Source organism: Salmo trutta, chromosome 20, assembly GCF_901001165.1.
Source record: "Salmo trutta chromosome 20, fSalTru1.1, whole genome shotgun sequence".
NCBI lineage: Eukaryota > Metazoa > Chordata > Actinopteri > Salmoniformes > Salmonidae > Salmo > Salmo trutta.
In genome coordinates this window covers 35790527-35816751 of record NC_042976.1, presented here as the reverse complement: position 1 = coordinate 35816751, position 26225 = coordinate 35790527, and the positions used below count along the sequence as shown (strand labels likewise).

The following is a 26225-nucleotide window of genomic DNA, read 5'->3' as shown; positions in this document are numbered from 1 at the left end:
ATCAAGTTGTAGAAACATCTCAAGGAGGATCGATGGAAAAAGGATGCATCTGAGTTCAATTTTGAGTCTCACAGCAAAGGGTCTGAATACCTATGTAATTAAGCTTTTTCTGTTTTGCTTTTTCATATACAATGGCAAACATTTCTAAAAACCTGTTTTCACTTTGTCATTATGGGGTATAGTGTGTAGATTGATGAGGGACATTTTCTTACTTAATCCATTTTAGAATAAGGCTGCAATGTAACAAAATGTGGAAAAAGTCAAGGGGTCTGAATACTTTCCGAATGACCTGCACACCCTATTGTTAGTGCTTTGATCAAATCGGACCACATTGTCAAATTAAATAAGACTTTTCTGAGCCAAATCCTGGTTGACTCGAAGTGAAAGGGAATACTACCAGGATATTCTGGTGTTGTCCTCGTACAGTCTTAACAAACCAGAGCCAAACCTGTCCTCGTAACAACTGGGACATCCATCTTCCCAATCTGGACATAACTGACATCCTATAGTCCACCAGAAATATGTTTCCTTATTATACACAGCACATATTTAAATAACATTAATGACAAACACTTTTCAGAGTCAGAATTATGTATGTACAAAAACGACATCTACAGACCACTCGCCATCAGTCTTGATAGTAAGAAAGGAGAGAGGGGTGGGGGAATCAGCACAGTCAGTGAAAACACAAAAAACTGGGCTTCTACAAGGAAAGAAATAAAGGCTCTCTAGGTGCTTTGGCAAAAAATAAACAAAAAGTAAAATCCCTTTACTTGAGGCAACATTGGTTGTTAAGGCTCTACTGCAGCTGTGCTTTTTTAGTATTGACCGACGACGACTATGTTATGAGAGAGGGATGAGGAAGGAGGAGGAGGAGGAGGAGAAGAGGTGCTATCTGGAATCCTCTGGCTCTGATTTGATGGTCTTCTTGTCAGAAAGGTTGAGAGCCCCTTGAGAGAAGTCGGCCCCGTTCCCATTTTCTGGAATGAGAAAGAGAAAACAAATAGGAGGAGTTGGATTATTATCAGATGATTCAGCATGAGTGAACTATGACAGAGAATTAACCAGCTGATTCAGTATCAAATAATTCAGAATGAAGGTTAAATGTGATGGGATCTTTGAGCTGATTCCATATCAAATGATTCATTGTGAATGAACTACAATAGAGAATCTCTAGGTGCAGACCTGTGGCCAAAGTTTTGCCCTCGACATTGCCATGGTGACTCGTCGCCGGGGTCTTTCCCTCCCCGTTGCTGTGATGCCTCTTCAGCTCATTGGCTAGCTGTTTCCCCAGGGGTATGTCTCCATCTGACCTTTGACCCGCCACACGCAGGTTCAGTGGCCTCTCTCCTGCAGGAACACACAGCTAGGTAAGGCCAAACATTTTATAAAAACAGAATGACAATACAGTACTTATCTATTCCATTCTATTCTAACACTCAATTCAACTCATAAAAATACATTAAAACAGCGTTATTCAAAATAATGATTTGTGTCTGTTCTGTAGAAAATACCATTATCTATGTCTCGCTCTGTAATGAATAGAGGCTGTTAAATGAAAGAGCGGTGTGTGTACTGTGTATAAAATAAAAAGGTGTTAGTCACGCCACATTGCTGTCAATGCTGTCAATGAAGACCCATTAGATCAGCCAGAGGTAGAGCACAAAGGAAGATAACTCATGCTGTGCACGTGTGTGTGTGTGTATGAGCCATCCTCGCTTCATCAGCCTCCACTGGTGTGAGTGTGTGCCTGTGTGTGCCTATGCCTGTGTTTCAGTGTGTGTTTCAGTGTGTATGTCTGTGTGTGTGAGTGTGCATGAAGGGAAAGAGAATAAGCAGTATTAATACGGCAGTGTCATGCTGTTGACTGTGTGAGGTTGTGGGTGTGAAAGGTGTCACCCTCTATCCTCTGTGTTCACCACGCACTCTTAAGAGGGCTTCAGATCAATACAATAGCAGCCTATGGTACTCAAAGCAAGCTTAAAGCAACTCATAGCATTTATGGTTATGTAAGTACATTTTTCCCTATCTGAGGACCATACACACACGTGGATTCTTCCTGAAACTCCCCAAAATCTCCACAAACAGCTGACAAATGAATGGAAGAAATGAACATTTGCCTGAGAAACGAAACATAAAGGAAAAATATTTAACCAGCACAAAAATAATTGTGTCGGATGGTGGTACGCTTAACCAATGTTAACTTTTATGCATTTTCCTTTCCTAAACGTCATTGAAACTACACCTAAACTGAACCTTAACCTAACCCTCGTTCCTAAACTTAACTTCAACACTTGATTACACTGAACAAAAATATAAACGCAACATGCAACAATTTCAAAGACTTTACTGAGTTACAGTTCATATTTGGTATTGGTATTGTGGCAGCCGCCAGGGAGAGGTGAGGGGAGTGGTAATTGAGGAGAGAGATCTTGCAGGTAGCTGGATCCACCCACCAAGCCTAATATGGACTTCCTGCCCCAACGAGGAAAGGCTGTGGGTCATTAAGCCAAGGAGCGCTTGGGGATAAAGGAAGAAGCAGCCTGCACAAAGGGGCAGAGGTGAGAGACAAGAGAGCGATGAAGAGTGAGAGAAATGAGAGCGATGAAGAGTGAGAGAAATGAGAGCGATGAAGAGTGAGAGAAATGAGAGCGATGAAGAGTGAGAGAAATGAGAGCGATGAAGAGTGAGAGAAATGAGAGCGATGAAGAGTGAGAGAAATGAGAGCGATGAAGAGTGAGAGAAATGAGAGGAGAGCGATGAAGAGTGAGAGAAATGAGAGCGATGAAGAGTGAGAGAAATGAGAGCGATGAAGAGTGAGAGAAATGAGCGATGAAGAGTGAGAGAAATGAGAGCGGTGAAGAGTGAGAGAAATGAGAGCGATGAAGAGTGAGAGAAATGAGAGCGATGAAGAGTGAGAGAAATGAGAGCGATGAAGAGTGAAAGAAATGAGAGCGATGAAGAGAGAGAGAAATGAGAGCGATGGAGAGTGAAAGAAATGAGAGCGATGAAGAGTGAGAGAAATGAGAGCGATGAAGAGTGAAAGAAATGAGAGCGATGAAGAGAGAGAGAAATGAGAGCAAAATCTGTGTGATTGCCCATTGTGACCTGGACTGTTGGACTAACCCCACCCCTCCTCCTCCTCCTCCTGCTGTGTACCGGACCAGTTTGGATGAGGACCAGAGTGTGAGGATTACCCCTGGAGCACGGAATGGACAAAGAGAACGGCTTGTGGACTGTGAGGTGACTGGTGAATTCCTGCTTCTTTCCCGTGTACCAAAATCCCTAATAAACTTCCGTTTTGTATTCGATTTGTGCTACTGGTGCCTGTTTTGTTATTGAACTTGGTGACGTGGAAACCCCACACCCTTGATCTTGCTACAGTACTTGCTGCGAAAGCAGCAGCTACTCTTCCTGGGGTCCACACAACATGAAACATGACAATACAGAACATTAATAGACAAGAACAGCTCAAGGCTAGAACTACAGACATTTGAAAATGGCACCTGTAGCCTACATATCAATAGATACACCCAAACTATCTAGGTCAAATCTACATGGCTGGTGAGTATGCAGGCCATGGAAGAACTGGGACATTTTGAGCTTCCAGGAATTGTGTACAGATCCTTGCGACATGAACCCGTGCATTATCATGCTGTAACATGAGGTGATGGCGGCAGATGAATGGCACGACAACGGGCCTCAGGATCTCGTCACGGTATCGCTCTGCATTCAAATTGCCATCAATAAAATACAATTGTGCTCGTTGAATGTAGCTTACGCCTGCTCATTCCATAACCCCACTACCAACATGGGGCACTGTTCACAATGTTGACATCAGCAAACCGCTCTCTCACACAACGCCATACACGCTGTCTGACAACTGTTCAAACTGGGATTCATCCATGAAGAGCACACTTCGCCAGCGGCTATCGAAGGTGAGCATTTGCCCACTGAAGTCTGTTACAATGCCGAACTGCAGTCAGGTCAAGACCCTGGTGAGGATGACGAGCACGCAGATGAGCTTCCCTGAAACGGTTTCTGACAGTTTGTGCAGAAATTCTTTGGTTGTGCAAACCCACAGTTTTATCAGCTGTCCGGGTGGCTGGTCTCAGACAATCCCACAGGTGTGGAGGCCGGATGTGGAGGTCCTGGGCTGGCGTCGTTACACGTGGTCTGCGGTTGTGAGGCCGGATGGACGTACTGCCAAATTCTCCAAAACAACGGCTTATGGTAGAGAAATGAACCATCAATTTTTTGCCAACAGTTATGGTGGACATTCCTGCATTCCAATTGCATGCTCCCTCAAAACTTGAGACATCTGTTGCATTGTGTTGTGTGACAAAACTGCACATTTTAGAGTGGCCTGTCAGTGTCCCCAGCACAAGGGGCACCTGTGGAATGATCATGCTGTTTAATCAACTTCTTGATATGCCACACCTGTCAGGTGGATGGATTGTCTTGGCAAAGGAGAAATGCTCACTAACAGGGATGTAAACAAATTTGTGCAAAACATTTGAGAGAAATAAGCTTTTTGTGTATATGGAACATTTCTGGGATCTTTTATTTCAGCGCATGAAACATGGGACCAACACTTTACATGTTGCATTTATATTTTTGTTCAGTATAATTTCAACCCCTATGGCTAAACTTATGTTTTCGTTCTGCCGGTGTAATATACACTTCCAAACATACAGTTGAAGTCGGAAGTTTACATACACTTAGGTTGGAGTCATTAAAACTTGTTTTTCAACCACTCCACAAATTTCTTGTAAACAAACTATAGTTGTGGCAAGTCGGTTAGGACATCTACTTTGTGCATGACACAAGTAATTTTTCCAACAATTGTTTACAGACAGATTATTTCACTTATAATTCACTGTATCACAATTCCAGTGGGTCAGAAGTTTACATACACTAAGTTGACTGTGCCTTTAAACAGCTTGGAAAATTCCAGAAAATGATGTGATGGCTTTAGAAGCTTCTGATAGGCTAATTGACATCATTTGAGTCAATTGGAGGTGTACCTGTGGATATATTTCAAGGCCTTCCTTCAAACTCAGTGGGAAAATGGGAAAATCAAAAGAAATCAGCCAAGAACTCAGAAAAAAAATTGTAGACCTCCACAAGTCTGGTTCATCCTTGGGAGCAATTTTCAAACGCCTGAAGGTACCACATTCATCTGTACAAACAATAGTATAAATACCATGGGACCACGCAGCCATCATACTGCTCAGGAAGGAGACGTGTTCTGTCTATATCCACAGTAAAACGAGTCCTATATAGACGTAACCTGAAAGGCCGCTCTGCAAGGAAGAAGCCACTGCTCCAAAACCGCCCCAAAAAAAGCCAGACTACGGTTTGCAGCTGCACATGGGGACAAAGATCAAACTTTTTGGAGAAATGTCCTCTGGTCTGTGAAACAAATATAGAACTGTTTGGCCATAATGACCATCATTATGTTTGGAGGAAAAAGGGGGAGGCTTGCAAGCCGAAGAACACCATCCCAACCGTGAAGCACGGGGGTGGCAGCATCATGTTGTGGGGGTGCTTTGCTGCAGGACGATAGGGTGCACTTCACAAAAAGATGGCATCATGACATGAGGAAGGAAAATTATGTGGATATATTGAAGCAACATCTCAAGACATCAGTAAGGAAGTTAAAGCTTGGTCGCAAATGAGTCTTCCAAATGGCCAATGACCCCAAGCATACTTCCAAAGTTGTGGCAAAATGGCTTAACGACAACAAAGGCAAGGGATTGGAGTGGCCATCACAAAGCCCTGACCTCAATCCCATAGAAAATAAGTGGGCAGAACTGAAAAAGCATGTGCGAGCAAGGAGGCCTACAAACCTGACACAGCTCTGTCAGGAGGAATGGGCCAAAATTCACCCAACTTATTGTGGGAAGTTTGTGGAAGGCTACCCAAAACATTTGACCTAAGTTAAACAATTTAAAGGCAATGCTACCAAATACTAATTGAGTGTATGTAAACTTCTGACCCACTGGGAATGTGATGAAATAAATAAAAGCTGAAATAAATCATTCTCTCTACTATTATTCTGACATTTCACATTCTTAAAATAAAGTGGTGATCCTAACTGACCTAAGACAGGGAATTTTTACTAGGTTTAAATGTCAGGAATTGTGTAAAACTGAGTTAAAATGTATTTGGCTAATGTGCATGTAAACTTCCGACTTCAACTGTAAATGTCTAATGTCTGACCTGGTTGTAGACTGGTGTTATCAGTGGAGCCTCCGTTGGTATGGTGGCGGTGCTCTGGGTCTGTGCTGTGTCTGAATTTGAAGCCCCCCATAGGAACCCTCCACTCCAGGGTCTGAAGTCTGTCCTGGGCCTTGGCCTCGTGGAGGATCTCCATCTGCCTGGCCAGCAGATGTTCCAGCTGCAGCTACAACACACACACAAAGATGCATATAATCAGTTAAAGATAAATGTCTAATGTTACACACACATCCGCACACATTAGAAAACACATAACACACAAACAACTGAGCCTGAAGTTCTACCAAAGACCATCTAAACGGGCAGCACAATCTTAAATTACTTCTCTAGTCTAGATACTCGTTGTTTACATGTATCTTTTGGGGTGGTAGGTAGCCTAGTGGTTAGAGCGTTGGGACAGTAACCAAAAGGTTGCTGGATTGAATCCCTGAGCTGATAAGGTACAAATATGTCATTCTGCCCCTGAACAAGGCAGTTAACCCACTGTTCCCCGGTAGGCCATCATTGTAAATAAGAATTTGTTCTTAACTGACTTGCCTAGTTAAATAAAAAATCTGTCAGCCATTTCCTGCATCTATACTGTCTTGTCTGTTTCTCCAAAACAACAGAAAATAAGCCTGCAATTTGAAGAGGGATAATTAGGTGGGTATTGGTGATGATGTCATAACAGACAAAGAGGGCATGGACGTGCTACCGCTTTACTTATTCCGTTTTTTCCTCAATTAGAAATGAGAAACGAGGATCCAAACTGTATTATAAAATAAAATAGCTTGTCAATAACTCTGCTGATTATATGCAGCGGTGGATCTTCGCTTTCTCACATTTCTTCTAATTGGTATTACCCAGCCTATGCACCACCCGCAGATTGAACGTCAACTAGCCAGTCAGTCAGTCAGACAGCGAGCCATACAGTCGGTCAGGCAGCCAAGCAGATTACTAGCCAGCCAGTCTTTATGTCTGTTTGTCCGTCAGTCTGTCCAGCCGTCCCTCAGACAGTGAGTGGTAGTGTAGTCACCTGGATGTTGCGTCCTGTGGTCTCCTCTCCTTTAGACTTGGCTGTGGCCAGCTGCTCCCTCAGGGTCTCTTGTCTCATGTGGATGGCCTGCAGGGCCTCCTGGAGGTCAAAGAAGCCCTCCTGATACGAGAGAGAGAGAGAGAGAGAGAGAGAGAGAGTGAGAATGAGAGAGAGTGAGAATGAGAGAGAGAGAGAGAGAGAGAGAGAGAGAGAGAGAGAGAGAGAGAGAGAGAAATGCCACTATCAGACCATGGTCCCATTCAGATTTTCTCTCCTTTTATACTCTACTCCACTCATGATGCCGTCTAGCTGAAATAATGTCACCCAGTCTCACCAGAGGATGCTTGTCACACTTATCTCCTGTGAAAAATAACTGTTATATTTTCAGCATGTCTACCCTTAGATCTGTTCATGGGATTCTGAAGCTGAAATTGTAGTCTGAATAAGGAGACATTGGGTTGCCAGATTGGGTTGGGTTGAGAGGGCTGTCCGTCCTCTCTGTACAGGGTTTGTGGAGGATGTAGGGGGAAGGTTAAGGCACGTCTACAAGTGACGTAAATCTGAGCTCATCCTACCGCCACACCTTATGATTTATCACGCCTTCAAAGCACCCACAGAAGGTGTGGAGTCAGAGTGTGTGTATGTGAAAGAGAGGGAGAGACAGAGAGACAAAGAGCATATGAGTATCGTGTGTGCGGACAACCCAACTGCGCAAGTGCATGGGGGTGGGTGGTTCCGAGCGCGCCCATGCGGTGATGTCATGTAAACCTCAGGACTATGGGTAGGCGTGACTGAGCTCATTTGGGCTTTTGTGTTGTCAATGTGGGCGTGTGGCTGGCTCTTAATGGGAGGGTGGCAGTAGTGTGTGTGTGTGTGTGTGTGTGCGTGCGTGCGTGCGTGCGTGCGTGCGTGCGTGCGTGTTTGAGATGGGGGTAGGGCAGAAGAGTGGGTGGGGATTCATTTTCTAACTCTCCATGGTTAACTCCAGTTAAGTCCTTTGTGGAGATAAATATGTAAAACTTCCTCTCAAGGACAAACAGTAACATGTAGTTAAAAGAAAACAACCAGGCTGTGAGAATAATTCGCCTTTAGTAAGAGAAAAGTGCCACAAAAAACTGAAAAGGTGTGTCATACAGCAGGAAAATAATCCTGCAACAACAGGAAATGTTTTATAATATAATATAATGTGGATTATAATTAATTTATTAGGGCATTTTAATATGGAAATTTCAAACGTTAGAAGCCTTTTTAACCTTGAATACACTATACATTTACATTGCCTGCTGTGTAGGAATATTTGCAGCAACAAAAGAGTGATCAAATTAAGATCCTACATCTGTAGCAAATATCTTCAGTAGTCTCCAAAATATTCCAGAAAATATATTTTCGATGAAAACAATCCACTTCAACCCATTCATTCATTCAAACAAATAACTGTATATGCTCTACCAAGGTCTGGTATGTGACTGCCCCGGAGGACTGAGAAACGGGGGAAGGTGATGGGGGGCGTGGGCCTGCTAGCTAGTCTCACCCTGGCCCACCCCTGGTCTGTGGAGGCGTAGGGGAAGCTCACTCACATCAGAGATTTGGACCGTCATCAAACATACCACTGGAGAGAGATGAATGGACAGCTGCCATAAGCTCAGCTCACAACAGTTCCCTACACAAAGACACTCTTTACTTAACAACTCAAAACAACTCAGAGGAGTTTCTGGGGGAACTCTTTACTCAACACCTGCACTACACTATGAGGAACGGAACTAAAGAAGCATTGACACACTGACAGACAAAGCCCTCTACTACGCGGTATCCAACGCACTTCAAAAGACAAGGAGTGGACGCAGCGAGGTGTGTCAGTCAATCTCTCACTGTGGGTCCTCCGGGCGTTACGTAAGGCGCGGAGGAGGAGGTGACCTGATTCGACAGAGGAAGTTTTTATTCCGGTGAACTTTGATCTTTCCCCTACATTATGACACCCAGTAGTCTGGAGGGACACGCCCCCTGTCCGCCGAGCCTCATATACACGGCCGAGCTGGCTGACAGGCAGCTATGCAAACAAAAGGCACTGGACACACCCATCCAGAACCATGCACTATCGGTCTGTGGGAATCCGGGATTGTTAAGGGATTTACCCTTTCTAATCTAACAGCACACAGGTGTTAGGAAACTGGGGATATAGGAGTGAGCTTTAACTTATATAAAGTCAAACTCTGTGGAAAGCTCCGTGGTCATTGGATCATGCGGTGAGAAAGAGATGGGCTCACCTCTGTTTTAATCCTCTTGGGAGAAATCTCATCTCTATCACCACATCGGGACCTACAGGAGAGAAAGAGATAGCGAGAGAGAGAGACAAACGGGGAGAGAAAGAGAGAGAGAGAGAGGGCGAGAGACAGAGAGAGAGAGAGAGAACAAGACAGAGGGAGAGAGAGAGAGAGAGAGAGCGAGAGGAAGAACAAGACAGAGGTAGAGACAAAGGGAGAGAGAGAGAGAGAGAGAGAGAGAGAGAACAAGACAGAGGGAGAGAGAGAGAGAGGGCGAGAGACAGAGAGAGAGAGAGAACAAGAGAGAGAGAGAGAGAGAGAGAGAGAGAGAGAGAGCGAGAGGAAGAACAAGACAGAGGTAGAGACAAAGGGAGAGAGGGAGAGAGAGAGAGAGAGAGAGAGAGAGAGAGAGAGAGAGAGAGAGAGAGAACAAGACAGAGGGAGAGAGAGCGAGAGCGAGAGGAAGAACAAGACAGAGGTAGAGACAAAGGGAGAGAGAGAGAGAGAGAGAGAGAGAGAGAGAGAATTCACAAGATTAACATTTCAAAGGGCATAACCCTTCTAATAGTGTACAGGATAACCGTTTCTTGATCTGTAATGCCTCAAGAAAATCATTTTAAATATGGAAACTCCTGTAAAACATTGTCAAATATTTATTCATTTCCCTTTAACCTCTGGTGCAACACCAATGATGCAACTGATCATGTATCAACATTTGCTGTCTCTTGAAAAACATACTAAGCTTTAATGGAACCCATTTCAAACAAAGTTCTTTAGGACAACAACTTATATTTCAAAGCAGTACACAGATTGCAATATACAAACATGCCCATTTCTTAGGCTTGGCCTACTTCACAAAAGCAACCACATTAAGGTTACGTCAAGTACGCCAAAGGGAGGTTGGAAGTGGGGACAACGTCTGTCGTGTGAAAAGAATGATTTATGAATCAACATGCAACATCATCATTACAAGAACAAGTGAGAGAGACACGTGGCGCTGGGTGGAATTTTCCATCTTTGTGGTTGCCAGCCAGGAAGCACCTGCATGTCAGATTAAACCTGTCATCTAGAAGCAGTGAGAGGTTAGTAGCAAGCACATACACACACACAGAAATACATACGCAAACACACAAGCAAACACACTTCCCCTCTGGCAACTAGGAGGATGGAGCACCATATCTGATACTCAATAAATCGGGTGACATTTTTTACTTCAACTTTGTTCATCAACCATTCATGAGAAGGCATTCACCCAGTCCCATTAAAGTATTACCATTCATCCTCAAGATGTGCGTGCGTGTGTGTGTGTGTGTGTGTGTGTGTGTGTGTGTGTGTGTGTGTGTGTGTGTGTGTGTGTGTGTGTGTGTGTGTGGTAGCTGTTCTCACTTGCTGGTCCTGTAGGTGTATTTGTAGGTGACCTCCCGGGAGACCTGTCTAGCCAGACCAAACAGCTCATCTCTCCTGGTCAGCAGGGACACCTCCTTCATACACAACTGAGCTGCTGCCTCGTTCACTGTCAGCTAGACACACACAGAGAGAGAGAGAGAGAGAGAGAGAGAGAGAGAGAGAGAGAGAGAGAGAGAGAGAAGAAAGAGAAGAGGGGAAGAGAGGGAGAAGGAAGAGGAGAGGAGGGAGAGAAGAAGAGAGTGGAGGTACAGGGATACGGTTATATGCAGTTATAAAGCAGGTTTTCTCAATAGCTTGAAAGCATGTGGTCAAAAGTATCTAAAGCAGAATAGCAACGAACAAACATCTGAAAATGTTCTACTCCTTGCACAGCGATAGCCATAAACACACACCCTCTTTCCCCTCTACCTCGTGCAGCGTAAGGTGCTTGCCGTCCTTCCTCTTGGAGTCAAAGCGTCCGTAGATGGCGCTGTACTTGCGTATCTCCTCCGCCCTCCTCGGGTCGTCCTCGTCCATGTCCAGGATGTGGCAGATCATCTTGGCCAGCTTCTTGTTGCCCCTCAGCCCCTCCTTCACGTCGGCCGGGTCGCTCCGGGGCAGCGCCTGGGCCAGCCGCTCCACACACTCCACCACCGACCTCAACGCTGCGGCATCTAGTACCTCCTCGCCGCGGGGGGACGAGGGGGAAGCCAGACCCAGGGTCAACTCCGCTGGGGACAGGCTGCGCTCACTCTCCGGTCCCCCTCCCCCACCGTGGGAAGACAAGGAGGCCCAGAAGCGGGGCTCGCTGCCCCTCTGCAGTGGAGATCCTGAGGCCGAACCCCCTCCTCCCTCGCCCCCCACCACTGACGCCGACGCCTCGCTTCTCCTGGGCTCCCCCACACACGCCGACGCCTGAAGTTTGGGCACTTTGACATGTGTGCTAGCGTTAGCATTACCGTTAGCTTCTAGCTTGTAGACAGGGATGCTGCAGACAGGGAGAGAGGCCAGGGGCTGGTTGAACAGGGCCGGGTTGGTGACCCAGTCTCGCAGGGCCTTCTGTAGCCTCCTTACATGCAGGGGCTTGCTGGCCATGCCCACCAGGGCCATGATCTCCAGGAACTCCTCCTCGGCCGCCTCACACAGCTGCTGCACGTCGTCGCCGCCCTGCTGGATGAAGGCCTCGTAGTAGGACAGCAGGTTGGCCCTCTGGAGGATCCTGTAGAGCTGGAGCTCCCCCAGGGTCCTGGGCAACGCCGCCGCCATCCCTGACCGAAACACACAGGCAAATCAACCTCCAGAGAAACAAAGCACAGCTCAGATCGGAAACCTTGAACAATAAATAAATCATAAATAATCTATGAATATTCCACCACAGCAAAAATATAAAAAACACATACTACTACAGCCTAACCAATAAGTACTGTAGATTAGCCTTCCTGGGTGTGAGGTATAAAGTAGTGGAGCTAGATTAGCAGAATAAAGAGTGTGAAGCTGTGATAATGGTGCATTATTAGTCAGACAGGCAGATCTGAACACAGCTTAAGGAGAGCCCAGCCTGCCACACTCCTGGAGACGAGGGAGAGTCACATACCAGACGCCACCTCTGCAGCACACGTAGGTGGTCTCTCTCTCTCTCTCTCTCTCTCTCTCTCTCTCAGCATGGAGTCAACCACTGTGCGTGTGTGTGTGCATTCTTCCCCCACTCCCAGTATAGTTTATAGCTACCTAACACAGCCAGTGAGGGGAGTGAAATGGAGCAAAGGTGACAGCGGGATACAGGGCAGGTTGCTGGCTAGCACAGAGGCCCATTTAGATTTGACTCACCCTCCACTTAAGCTATGCCCTCCACGCACGCACATACGCACGCACGCACGCACACACACACACACACACACACACACACACACACACACTTCTGCCTATCCCGATGTGCAGTTCTAATTAGCTCTATCCCTTGGACCAGCCATATAATGTTTGTTTGGCTGCTATATTATTGCTAGTTACATCCAGTAGCCAGTGTTTTTCCCCTCATCAACTGATCATGACTGTGACACTGAGTCCCAGTACTTAATGGAGTCTGTTGATAACTCGATTACAAAAGTGGACACCCACTGGGCACAGACATCAGTTCACCATCTAGTATTGATTTACATTTGGTTGAGTTGTCAACTAACGTGAAATCAACAACAAAAATTCCCCATGCCATTGGATTTAGTTAAAAATTTGGGTGACAAAAATATCAAATTCCCTTCAGTTGATTTACTTTTTGCAAATCCAATCAGTTTTCCACGTTGATTCAACATCATCACGTTGATTTTTTTCGGGTGAAATGATGTGGAAACAACACTGATTCAACCAGTTTTGCCCAGTGGGCAGGATGTGAACGCTAGAGGATGAGTGCAGCACAAACATAACGTCAGCATCTCACCTGGCTGCAGACCTCCCCCCCTTCGTCAGTCTGTTTTCCAAACACATCTACTCTCTTCCCCACTCTGTATCTCTTCTTCTCCCTGTCGGCCTGTCAGCCTTATGCAGACAAACACGTGCCGAAAGGGGCTTCCTTTTACCCCTTTTCCCCCTGATGGAGCATGCCTCACACCTACACACACCTTAACCGAGCACACTACGGAACAAAGACACACAAGATAGACGCTGTTGTTTACAATAACAGACATTTTTTTCTGTCTTTCCTTAGAAGCTGAATTTGAAACAGAACACTGAGACGGGCACAGGTGAACAGTCACTTGTTTCATGTGGACTAGATGTTTGTGGACAGTGATAAATGGCTTCTTGTTCACCCTCTCTGGCCCTGCAATAAAGACGAAAGATCAGACCTAACCAATATGCGATGCAATTTACATTTCCAGTTGCGTGGTGGAAGGACAGCTTGCTGTACTGCTATGTGTTCTACTCGACACTTACAGTATAACTGGTGCCTTCGCCATGCTACATAGACGATATGAAATCAATAAATTTGTCTGTTTAGTTATCAACTTTCAAGCTCCATTGTGATATTGTTGATTGAGTCACATGTCCGCCTTAATATCAGAGGTCGAAAACAGTTGCTCCTCTCCCAAAACCCCTCTAAGCATCCAGTGTTTTGGCTATTCTCAGAAACAGCACATGGCATCGACTACCTCTAACTTTCTCAAAAGAACCACCGTGTTCTGTAAAGAATCATCCGCAGGAGAGAAAAGGTCAATCTGTCAGTGCTGCAGAGACAGTTAGGTCGTGCTGTACTCGAGCTGAATATTTAACACAGAAGCTGGACTTTATAGGGGTGGCTGTTGAAACCCATTTAGGATACACAACCTCATCAGAGCCCTCACCAAACATGTGATAACATTGGAGGGCTTCTGGCCATTGCCTCTGCACAGCAGTTTCTGGGAAAGTGCTCTCAAATGACATATTAACCTGTTAAACTCTGAGTGGTTGTTTGAGGCCCTGTAGTATGCATGGAAAGGGTACCGGCTGATGGTCAGTGTAAAGCAATGCATTTCCTTCTCCATCCACATGAACTTCTATGCGTCCTCCACATGCTCCATGATCTATCTCACTCGTTTACAATAGGAAAAGTGAATGGGAAGATAAGCGTTAAGTTTCCTCACCTGTCTTGTCTTATTTATTTTTAATTGCTAGGGTCATTTTAAGATGTCAGGCTTCAAAATCAGTTCAGCCATTTTGGCACAGTGACTCACTACCCAAACCAGACACAACTGGTTTCAAGAGGCCAAGAGACGTCATGTGAGCTCCTACTGCTTTCTAGTGGACGAACTGGAAATCAGACAGAGGATATATTTACATCAATGGATACAGTAGGTAGCGACTTCAGCTTTCTCCTCATATGTATATGACCATCATTCCTATAAGAGGAAAAATGAAGCCATGGCACGTTGCACAAGCCCTGCGCTTTTAAAATGGCTGTGTTCCTATGGGAATTTGCGCGCGTTTAGAGCACCATCATTTAGTAAAAGATCTGACAAATGCGTTTTCTTAATAAAAAATATATATTTTTGGAAAAGTAATTGGTGACATATTTTATTTCAAACATAGACTTTCAAATCTCTTAGATCCACCTCTTCTGCACCTCCCGAGTCCTGCAATATTAGTCATGGAATTAAAATACACTAAATAAAGCCTATCTAGAAATATACAATCACTTTAAAAACATACCCTATATCATCTACTTAATCTGGTTCAGAGACAAGGAAAAAAGTGATTTTCCAAGAAACTGGGTGCCATGCTCATTATCTGTGGACAAATTCTGTCAATGTCTTATGTTCTATTATGAAGCATTTATTAGATGTTCTATCTGGTGTTTGGGTACCCTTACTTCTGACTAGAAAACCTTTAAAATGTCCAAATAACTAACAGTAGTATGAATCACGGTCTAAAAAAAAAGGGTAGTTGTAGACTATGCAAAAAGTAAAAGTGAAAATCAGAGGAAAACCCTTTGCCAGAACACTACAATGGTGACCGTGGTGGGATAATCCCTCAGTTTCTCCCAGGAAATGTGTTCCTCCTATTTGGGGCCCCTGTTAGGTGAGGTTTATGTCTCTGCCAAGATGTCCTAACCTTTATGGCACAGGGGAGGTAAGCTTCTGCACTGGCCCTGTAACTGCAGAGTCATTGGTTCAAGCCCTGCTTAAACCAATGATCATGTCATCTCAAATTAATTGAAATCTGATGACTATCATCCCTGATATCATGAGAAAGCATGCTTTACAATTGCCTTCCCAGGTTAGCATAACTCACTTCCTTATTGGAAAGCACTGAATCAAGCAGGCCTATGCACCAAAGAAGTTCTCAGTCACGTACTCAATGCCAACTAGGCTTAAAATCCACCAGGAAAGCATACGTTATTTAAGTCATTGTGGGAAAACGACAGAAGCAAGGGAGGGAGCAAGCAGATGCTTTCTTTACACAGCTGCGGATAGACTCCCACCGCCGCCGTCCCCGCGCCCGGGAATAAACGGGTTTGCGTCTCCCACTCCGAGAGTAAAAAAATAAATAAACATCCTGTTTCTACTGTCTGCCAGTGTAGCTCAGCGCACAGTGCAAAACTCCACGTTCCGCATATAAAAGTCATACAAAACGTCGTAATGTTGTGCCAACAGAATGAATGAGGCTTAGTTACAGTAGGATGTGCACTCTCTTCATCAATAACATTCATAAATAGGCTATTATAAACAAGTGTCCTAGCCTATCTCTCTTCTTTATATTATCCGTAATGCTGTCCCATGTCCACACAATTATTTAGGCCATTAAAGTCCAATCTAAAGTTGTCTGTCTTTAGCATAATGTCTAGTCAATCTATGGACGCGTCTTAAATTTGCTCCCTGCTAGAAATTGAAAGAAAGCGGCCACCGCGGGCGCGTACCTGCAGAACTCTTCGCACCGCTCATCCAACCTTTCGTTCCTTTCTTGCTCTTCAATTCTCCCCTCACGGTGAGAAGCCAAACGAGTGTGGGTAATAGAAGTTTAGTATAAAGGACCTGCTAAGTGTTGGTTTATCCCTACTCCCCTACTGTTCCGAGTTGGTTGCTCCTCTCTTGCTACATTTCTCTCTCACTCCCACGCGGCTGCGTGACGCAGATCCTGGCGTGGGTGGCTGCGGGGCGTGGGAGGCTGCTGCATGGAATACCAAGCATCATGTCACACCAGGCAGCGACCGCGGTAAGCAGGGAAGGGAGGGAGATGCTGGCGCGTCACCACACACAGGCTTCAGTTGCTTTTTAAAAAGCCAGTTGTACTGAAAATAGGCCCAGAGGCGTCATGCTCATAGTGGGCACAGGGGCACACGCCGTAAAAATAAAGAAATAAATAAAGTACATTGTTACATTTCTCTCTACACTGTAAAATATTTCCAGGAATGTTTTACAGTAAATTACTGGCACCACAGTAGCCAGTAAGTTGCTATACATTTACAGTAAAATACTGGCTGCACAGTAGCCAGTAAATGTATGTAGATTTACAGGACCTTTACTGAAACACAAATTGAGAGCATTACACTGTAACACCTGACTAGAGAAACATGCATTATTTCTAGAATGTACAGTGCATTATTGGAAGGACAGTCTTGCAGATGTCTTATGGACAACCTTCACTCTATTATTAAATATTTTTGCAGGCTATTGAACTGTTTTCCATTGCCACCTTTCACTTATCTTTCTCAGTCCAACAGTATTTTTTTTATTTAACTAGACAAGTCAGTTAAGTACAAATTCTTATTTACAATGACAGCCTAGGAACAGTAGGTTAACTGCCTTGTTCAGGGGCAGAACTATAGATTTTTACCTTGTCAGCTCGGGGATTCAATCTAGCAACCTTTCGGTTACTGGCCCAACGCTCTAACCACTAGGCTACCTAGAATAGTAACAACAACACAACAACAACATTCAGAGAACAAATTGTGTTTGGCTACGTATACAGTAGTGCCATCAAGATGCTGACAAAAAATACAGGGGACACTTACACTAAAACTCCAAACCATTCTGCTAAATCAACAATGTCCAGTGACAGAGCTCTTTTCACAGAACGAGAGAGAGAGATCTAAGAGAGTTGGAAGGAGAGAGAAATGAGAGAGGGAGAGAGGAGAGGAAGGGAGAAAGAGAGCAATGGGGAGAGGGACTGGTGCTGAGAGGATAGGTAAACGGAGGGAGACTGAGGGGGATGGATAAAGAGACAGAGAGCCAGGAGAGAGAGATAAAGCTAGAGATGTGGTTTTCTAATACAAAAATAAACTTGCAAGTAGCCCACTTAACTTCAACAACATTCTCAGTAACATAGTCTTTTTCCTTGTGATGTGCTCTTGTTAATCTGCCTTAGTTGAACACAGTGACTGTAAGTCACTTTGAATAAGAGCATCTGCAAAATGACCAAAATGTAAAAATGAACACCTGCAAAGCACATTGCTGGATATTACTCTAATGAGCTCAGTACAGTAAGTGCATTAAACTAAGGTTGATTTCAAACAAAACAGATCACAGTAATATCAAGTAAAAAATTTCTGTAATCATTATTGGGAATGTTGTAGTTAATGATACATTGTTCAAGGCATTTGGTATTTTGATGTATCTTTAACCATCTCTGGCTAGTGACAATTACGTTACTGTAAATAAATCCATCTCAGACTTTTTTTGTAGAGCGCTCCAACTCTTTCTTACCTGGAATTAGTCCCTTTGGAAGTTTTTCTTCGTAAGTCCTTCTCATGATTTTTGTCATTGTTGTTGAGCACCTCTCCTTTCCTTTGTTTGTTGAAGCACCAAGAACCACCTGAACTCTTATGTTACTATAATATTCACAGTAACTTGCCACCAGCTTCCTGCAAGTTAGTGTAACATCAGAGCAACAATACAGTAACATTTGCCTACTATACTGTAATAAAGTAAATGCTACTGTAATCATAATGTTGGTATTTTATTGTAATTACATATCATTTGTACAGGCAGGTTGGCTGCTTGGTATATGTAGAGTGCAGCATTTTTATGAATATTCTGTGTTTTATATCACTTACACTTCTAGAGGCCTAAACCATAGCTTCCAAACTGGCCATAATTACAGGGCATGACACTCAACCAGTAAAGATTTAAGAATTACTTCCAATCTCATCTGTCCCTACACACATTCAATTGTTAAGGCACTACTACCAAATATCAGTTCCATTGGTACAGCATTCTCACTAACAGGTACAATAAACTATAGCCTCTTTCAAGGCACACCTCTAAATATGTTAATGAGCCAGAAATTATTTCCCCACCAACAACATTTTCCCACAACGCACCATAACTGACAGTACACTGCTCTAAATGTACTGCAAAACAGGTAATTCAGTGCTTTACTGTAAAATCATAGTAGCTAAATGTAAATTATTTGCTGTATATTTCCAGCAATGTATTACAGTGTAGGCCTACTAGTCTACTACTAGCCACCTAGCAATTTTATGAAGTTGGCTTTAGCTAGTGCAGATAGGTTCCCAATATCCTAGCTACCAAGAAGCAATTTCAGGCTGTCAATCATGTTGGAGTAGCTGGCAAGGTTGGTAGACTTAAGAAAAGCAAGCAATAACTAAATGGGCTGAATAAGACTCACATTCCTTTATATCTTTTGCCCAGATTTTAGCAGAGATGCAGAGAAGCATATTTAGTTGCTAAAAAAAAGAAACCAGTCAGGACACAGACACCTCAAGAGGTATGCTTAGACATGCAGACATTTTTTTTTACATAGAATCAAGCATAATAATTATGTCTCTAAATTGCAGGAAAAAGCTGTTTCACATGCAAAATTCCCCAACTTCCAGATGGGGTGCCTAGCCCCCAGTGGTGTAAAGTACTTAAGGAAAAATACTCTAAAGTGCTATTTAAGCATTTTTTGGGGGGTATCTGTACTTTACTATTTATATTTTGACTACTTTTACTTCTACTTCACTACGTTCCTTGTGAAAATATTGTACTTTTTACTGCATACATTTTCCTTGACACCCAAAAGTACTTGTTACATTTTGAATGCTAAGCAGGACAGGAAAATGGTCCAATTCACACACTGAACAACAGAACATCCCTGGTCATCCCTACTGCCTCTAATCTGGCAGACTCACTAAACACACATGCTTCATTGTAAATTATGTCTGAATGGCTATCCGTAAATGAAAAAAACAAGAAAATGTTGCCTTCTGGTTTGCTTATTATAAGCAATATGAAATTATTTCTACTTTTACTTTTACTTTTGATACTTAAGTATATTTTAGTAATTACATTTACTTTTGATACTTAAGTATATTTTAAAGCAAATACTTTTAGACTTTTACTTAAGTAGAATTTTACTGGGTGACTTTTACTTTTACTTGAGTCATTTTCTATTAAGGGATATTTACTTTTACTCAAGTATGACAATTGTTACTTTTCCCACCACTGCTAGCCCCCCTTCAAACCACCGCGCAGCCATCCTCACATATTTTGTGCCCCCTCAGATTTTTGGGGTGCATGACGTCCCTGAATAACCCTAAACCCCACTGGCAATTAGCATTGCCAGCCAAATATAAGCACGGCTTCCCCAAGCATTATGTAGGCTATTCTGTACTGTATATTGTCTTGTGGACAACCTTCACTCTATTATTAAATATTTTTGCAGGCTAATTCAAGTGTTTTCCATTGCCACCTTTCACTTATTTTTCTCAATCCCACTGTAATAGAATAGTAACAACAACAAAACAACAACATTCAGAGAACAAATTGTGTTTGGCTACGTATACAGTAGTGCCATCAAGATGCTGACAAAAAATACAGGGGACACTTACACTAAAACTCCAAACCATTCTGCTAAATCAACAATGTCCAGTGACAGAGCTCTTTTCACAGAACGAGAGAGAGAGATCTAAGAGAGTTGGAAGGAGAGAGAAATGAGAGCGAGAGAGAGGAGAGGGAGGGAGGGAGGGAGGGAGGGAGAAAGAGAGCAAGGGGGAGAGGGACTGGTGCTGATAGGTGAACGGGAGGGAGACTGAGGGGGAGATGGATAAAAAGAGAGAGAGACAGAGAGATAGGAGAAAGAGATAAAGGTAGAGAGGTGGAGGGAGAGAAAGTGCAGGGGAGAGGGACTAGTGCTGGGGGACTGAGAGGAGGAAGAGAGATGAACTACAGGAGGGAGATGGAGAAAGAGTGACAGAGCGAGAGGTCCCACATGCAGCAGGGACTACAGACTACTCTTTGAGGATATTTACACTCCCACGCTGAGTGATTCAGTTGGCAGGCAGGCAGGCAGCCTCTCCAACCACACACACACAGGCCCTGGATCAGCCTCCATCACACATACACACACACTTTACTAGCAGACACCAGGGATGGGCTCCACCTCGCCCTCTCTCTTTTCCCTTCATATCTTTTCTCCTCCTTCTCTTCCTCTCATTCCCTCTCTCTCCCTTCAGTTCTCTTCTTCTCTGTCCCTCTCTTTCTTTCTCTCTCTCTCTCTCTCTCTCTCTCTCTCTCTCCCTACCTCCCTCCCTCCCTCCCCTCCTATTTACCTCATGAAACGTTTCCCATGGACAGGAGGCGTTATTTCCGACAAGCACTGATAGTCAGACAGACTCAATGTTGATTGATGATCAAATGGATCCTGTCAGAGGAAACAACATCCATAACCTGTTGCATCACAGTCCATTGATATCAGAATCATCTGTCGGCCATTGGGACGTGTGACATTAGAAAATGAGTCTTATTATACAAATACCTTCACAAAAAATCTGAATGAAGTAGCCTTGATTCTATCCGACTTTAGCAGCCAGAGATGAAACATAAACAGGGTTCTCAATGTTCAATTTTAGTTAGGAGGGGAAAGAGAGAGAGTGGTGACTAGATGGGGGAAATAGAGACACAGAGAGAGTGATAGCGGGAAGTACATTTAAAACTCTTAATCTTCCTCGGTATCAGAAGCTATTTTTAGGAAGTAGGCCAGCTCCGGCTAACAGCCTAGGGAAGACATGACGGAACTCTTTGTTTCTCTCATCCCTGAAAAAAAACATGCAGAGCAGAGCTTTGAAACAAAAAAACGCACACACACTGCCAAACGTGTGGCTCTTCTTTCAACAATAGGAAAAACTGGCCAACGGTGAAACAAAATATTGTAATGTTTTTTTCTGGAAGACTTGCACACCATCAGATCTGAGACATAAGTAGCCATTGGGTATGCGGCACTGGCAAGGAGTCCCAATTTTATCGAGACATATTCAGAGAGAGAGAGAGAGAGAGAGAGAGAGAGAGAGACAGGGAGAGAGAGAGAGAGAGAGAGACAGGGAGAGAGAGAGAGAGAGAAAGAGAGAGAGAGAGAAAGAGAGCGATAGAGACAGAGCGAGACAGAGGGAGAGAGAGAGACAGAGACAGAGAGAAAGATTACAGTCAAGTATTCCAGATCACAGAGAGTAGGGACTCACTTTAGAAACCTCATCCTTCCTCATCCAGGTTCTTTCTTATTAAATGGTTTATTCATATTTCTGATTCATTTTTAATCCTCCAGTCTTCTCTCTTCATGTAACTCTAAAAATCCTGTTCCTTATTAGATATGAGTTAAAGCAACAGTGGAGCTCATTATGCCACAGTAACAGAATAAAATTAAATGTCATATAATCCACTGGTTGTGGGTGACTCTCTCTCTCTATATGTATATATATATATATATATATATATATAAAGTGTAACCAATGCATTTACCTACAGCGTGACATTTAGTACATTTCCATTCTCTGACACTAGTATGGCAGCCATGATTTGAACCAGCGACCCTCTAATCTAGACCAGGGGTGGCCAACATTCCTCCTGAGGAGCTATGGGTCTGCAGGCTGGAGTCCTGCTTTAAAAAACCTGATTCATCTAACCTAGGCCATGATTATCTGAATGGTGTGTTCGAGCAGGGCTGACGCAAAAACCTGCAAATTCAGTGTGAATGCTGTCTGCGACGCCACATCGGTTCTGATTCTGATTCTCCTCCACCACAGAGTGTAGACCATAATCCACTTTCACATGCGTGCACTGCCTTTTGTATCGTTACAACCGGCGAACAGGAATTCGCATATTTATGCTTTTAATCTAATTTTCATCCCATTTTCTGCCAATTGGATGAGGGTGTCATCATTTAAGGTTCTCTGTTTTTATTTCCCTTTTCCTCTTTTATCTACACACTGAGCTGTCTTTATTTTTTTTCTATTATTTATTTTCTAGTTTAGGCAGTGATCGTCATTAGTCAAACTCAGTTTTGTTTAAAGACTAATGCCTAGACTTTAGCTCAATGGGCTAACACGGCCTTACGTCTGGCCTGTAATACAGCTTTAGAGGGATGAATTAATAAGGTTGCGTACTTACTGGAGGTATTCCATTAGAAAGTCTTGCTGTAAGGTTTAGGTGAAGTTTGGTCTTGATAAGGGCCTTTCAGTGTTTTGTTGCGGTGAATCACATGAGAATGAAAGCCATTTCGGTAAATGCATCCACAGCTCATTCAGATGAAACGTAATCAGATGAACAGCAGAGGAGGCACAGATGAAAGCAGCTAAAAGACGCTAAACACAGAGGCCTATTTCCTCCTTCACTGGAACAATAGACTACCAGGTATAAGAGGAGAGTGGATGAAGCTTGGTGGTGCGTTAGTTGAGGGGGAGACCGTTTGAAATGCAAATTCCCTGTAGTGTAGTGATGTGGGAGTCTTTTAACCTATAGTAGAATGCAGTGTTGTAAAGCAACAAGAAGAAGGGTCATTAAGGTAACGTGATAGAAGAACCAAGCCATGGTCTTAATTGGTCTGTATCTATTTCTTCCTGTGTCACTATGATATAAATGACAAGTCTCCTTTTAATCAACTCTAGGTGGAAATTAGGTACCAATTGGGGGAAATTAAGCCTACACAAGAAAACATTGTTGTCGTAGAATACAATATAAGACTTCAATAAGAACTCAAGGAGTTATTTTAACTATCTTGTAGGCAGTTGCAGCATGCTCTCATTTTCTCACCTGTGTGAATGTGATAATTGGTGTCTGGAAGGAAAAATGTCTTCTCTTTACTTCCTGGTTTAGTTGTTAATAAGGATAGCGATCAGTTCGGGACGTATTTGCTTCACTTTGATTGTCCTCAATGCCCTACGTGAAAGTCAAAATAGTGTCAATTAACACATTCATATAATATCAAAACTTTTGTAGAGAGAGAGAGAGAAACGCACGCACGCACACACACCTAACCCTAATTCTAACCCTAAACCTAACCCCTAAACCTAAAATAGCCTTTTTAAAAGTGAGGACCTGCAAAATGTCCTCACTTCTCAGATTTTTTGTTGATTTACTATTCTTGTGAGGACTTCTGGTACTCACAAGTATAGTAAAACATGTATGCACACGCACACAGCCAGAGGTGATGCCTGGTGCAGTAGAGAGCAGCAACAGCCAGGCTGTATCGATGGCTATTCCTCAGGGACAGGTAGACCCTGCACTCCCTACGCCCATGCACTCCACACTGCAGCCCCGGCCATCCCCCACGCTTCTGGCTCACCTCTCCCTGACCCCCCTCTCCCAGTCTCGCCTGGCAATTACCCATAGTTCCCCTGCTCTCTCTCTCTCTCTCTCTCTCTCTCTCTCTCTCTCTCTCTCTCTCTCTCTCTCTCTCTCTCTCTCTCTCTCTCTCTCTCTCTCTCTCTCTCTCTCTCTCTCTCTCTCTCTCTCTCTCACTCTCTCTCTCTCTCTCTCTCTCTCTCTCTCTCCCAGACAAAAAACAACGTTTGTTTATGTACTAGCATTCAGTGTAGATATTTAACACATGGAATGCAAAATGCATCTATACATGGCTTGATAATTGGCTCTTTCTTCAATAGTCTATAACAGCTTCCACCATTCCAGCTCTTCCTCCTCTCTCCTAGGTCTGTACTGCAGTATTTCTGGCCTTGGGTGGGCAGTGGCAACTTTCCCCAATTACACTAACTCCTCCTCCTCAAGGCCTGGGCAGGGCCAGCCAGCCTCTGACTCTGGGATGAACACACCCACGCAACAAAACAAGTGAGCCGGGCTTCATTCAAACACACACACACACACACACACACACACACACACACACACACACACACACACACACACACACACACACACACACACACACACACACACACACACACAGACACACACACACACACACACACACACACACCTCTGAGCTGGGCTTCTCTATCATCCTTTTAGACACACACAACCACACACCACAAAGTCAAGCCTCTCTCTATGTATCTTAAGCACACGCACACACAACCACAAGCCTCTCTCTCTCTTACTCACTCCCTCACTCAGTCACTCACACATATGCACACAGAGACACACATCCACATTCATACTCCCACATGCTTGTAGACATGCCTCACACCCTCTCCATCTCTCTCTCCCTCCATCTCTCTCTCTCCCTCCCTCCCTCTCTCTATCCCAGCTGCCAGAGACCCTGTTAATCTACTGACCCGTCTCCCCATCAGCCAAGTCCTCCTCGCCTTCCTTATTACAAAACCCCCGCACACACACCTACACACTCTGGCAGGGTCTGTGTGTGTGTATGTGTCAATGAGTGGGAGGTGAACGGCAGTGTGTGTGACTGGGTGTGACTGAGTGAGAAAACACTAAGTTTGTTTTAAAGCGGGCATTGGATCTTTGTGTGTGTGTGTGTGTGTGTGTGTGTGTGTGTGTGTGTGTGTGTGTGTGTGTGTGTGTGTGTGCGTGCGTGTGTGTGCGTGAGTGTGTGCTTGCGTGTTTGTGTCTGTGTTTGTGTTCATGGTGCAAAAGGGACTGAGGGCATATGCACCATATGTCTATGAGTGTGATATATGTGACGGAATTGTAGGGAATTTTTGTGCTTGCAAGCAGCACATCTGTGGGAGTGTGTAGGTCTCAGTTTATGTGTGTAATGTGTGCAAGCGTGGGCAGGTATGTACGTACACAGAAGTGTTGTTATGTATGTGTGTGTGGGTAGATGACTGGTTCACATGGGTGTTTAGTGAAGGGTGTGAATGTCTTTGCGAGTGCATGTATGTGCAAGCGTGGGCAGATCCTTGCGCCTGGGTGTGTATTGTGTGTGTGTGTTTGCATGCGGGTTGGGGTGTCTGGCATCCAAAGATAAGAGTGCTGGGGACTTGGAACAATCTAAGTGTCATTCCCAGCTCTCCCAGCTTACTTTCCCATAGCCGCTCAGTCAGGGTCAGAGGGTTCTCATCTGCTCTGGTGAATACTAGTTTCCACCAGGGAAAGAACTGCACTTTAAAGGGGAAATTTAGAGTTGCTACGTCCATTTTTGGACTACATATTTACCCATTGATGCTTGAAGAATATAACTTTTGAATGCCTTAGAATGAGCTTAGTTCAACTATCACACCCCATCAGAACCCAAAATATAAGTTTGTTTACTCGGTTTATAAATATTGTAGATGTAAACAAACATTATTTGGCCTCAAAAACGAACTATGTTCAAACTATAATTGTGTTATCATGGTCAGTCCTTGCATCTATAGCTCGGTCTATGAATTTGAGAGTGGTTCCATTTCTCCAAGCCCATCCTTAAGCTTTTTCCAAAAGAGAGGCAGGGTGGTCACTTTGTTAATGTTTCAACTGAAAATTAGTTTCCATTAATACGTTCAGAATAACTGACTGGCCAAATAACCTTTTGCTTCATTGTCCTTTGTCCTGAGGTTAACTACCTTAGTGGAAAGGTGGTACAAGATCATTGTGTGAAGAATTGGGAAAAACAACCTGTATGTTTATGTAGTGACCAATCTTGCCAATCTGTTTTTGTACTTACTGGTATATCCAAATGTGGTTTAT

At 43.9% G+C, this 26225-nt stretch overlaps 1 protein-coding gene across 1 annotated transcript; it reads right to left on the bottom strand.

The window, feature by feature from the left end:
- Positions 1-220: 220 nt before the first annotated feature.
- LOC115155952 (NGFI-A-binding protein 1) lies at positions 221-16577 on the bottom strand. Its single transcript, XM_029703072.1, has 8 exons — positions 16289-16577; positions 11335-12173; positions 10906-11039; positions 9523-9574; positions 7259-7378; positions 6226-6409; positions 1186-1350; positions 221-980 (listed from the first exon to the last, which is right to left on the bottom strand). Exons 1-8 carry the CDS (start codon positions 16311-16313, stop codon positions 892-894), a joined length of 1608 nt encoding a protein of 535 aa, XP_029558932.1. The 5' UTR covers positions 16314-16577; the 3' UTR covers positions 221-891.
- Between the last annotated feature and the right edge of the window lie 9648 nt (positions 16578-26225).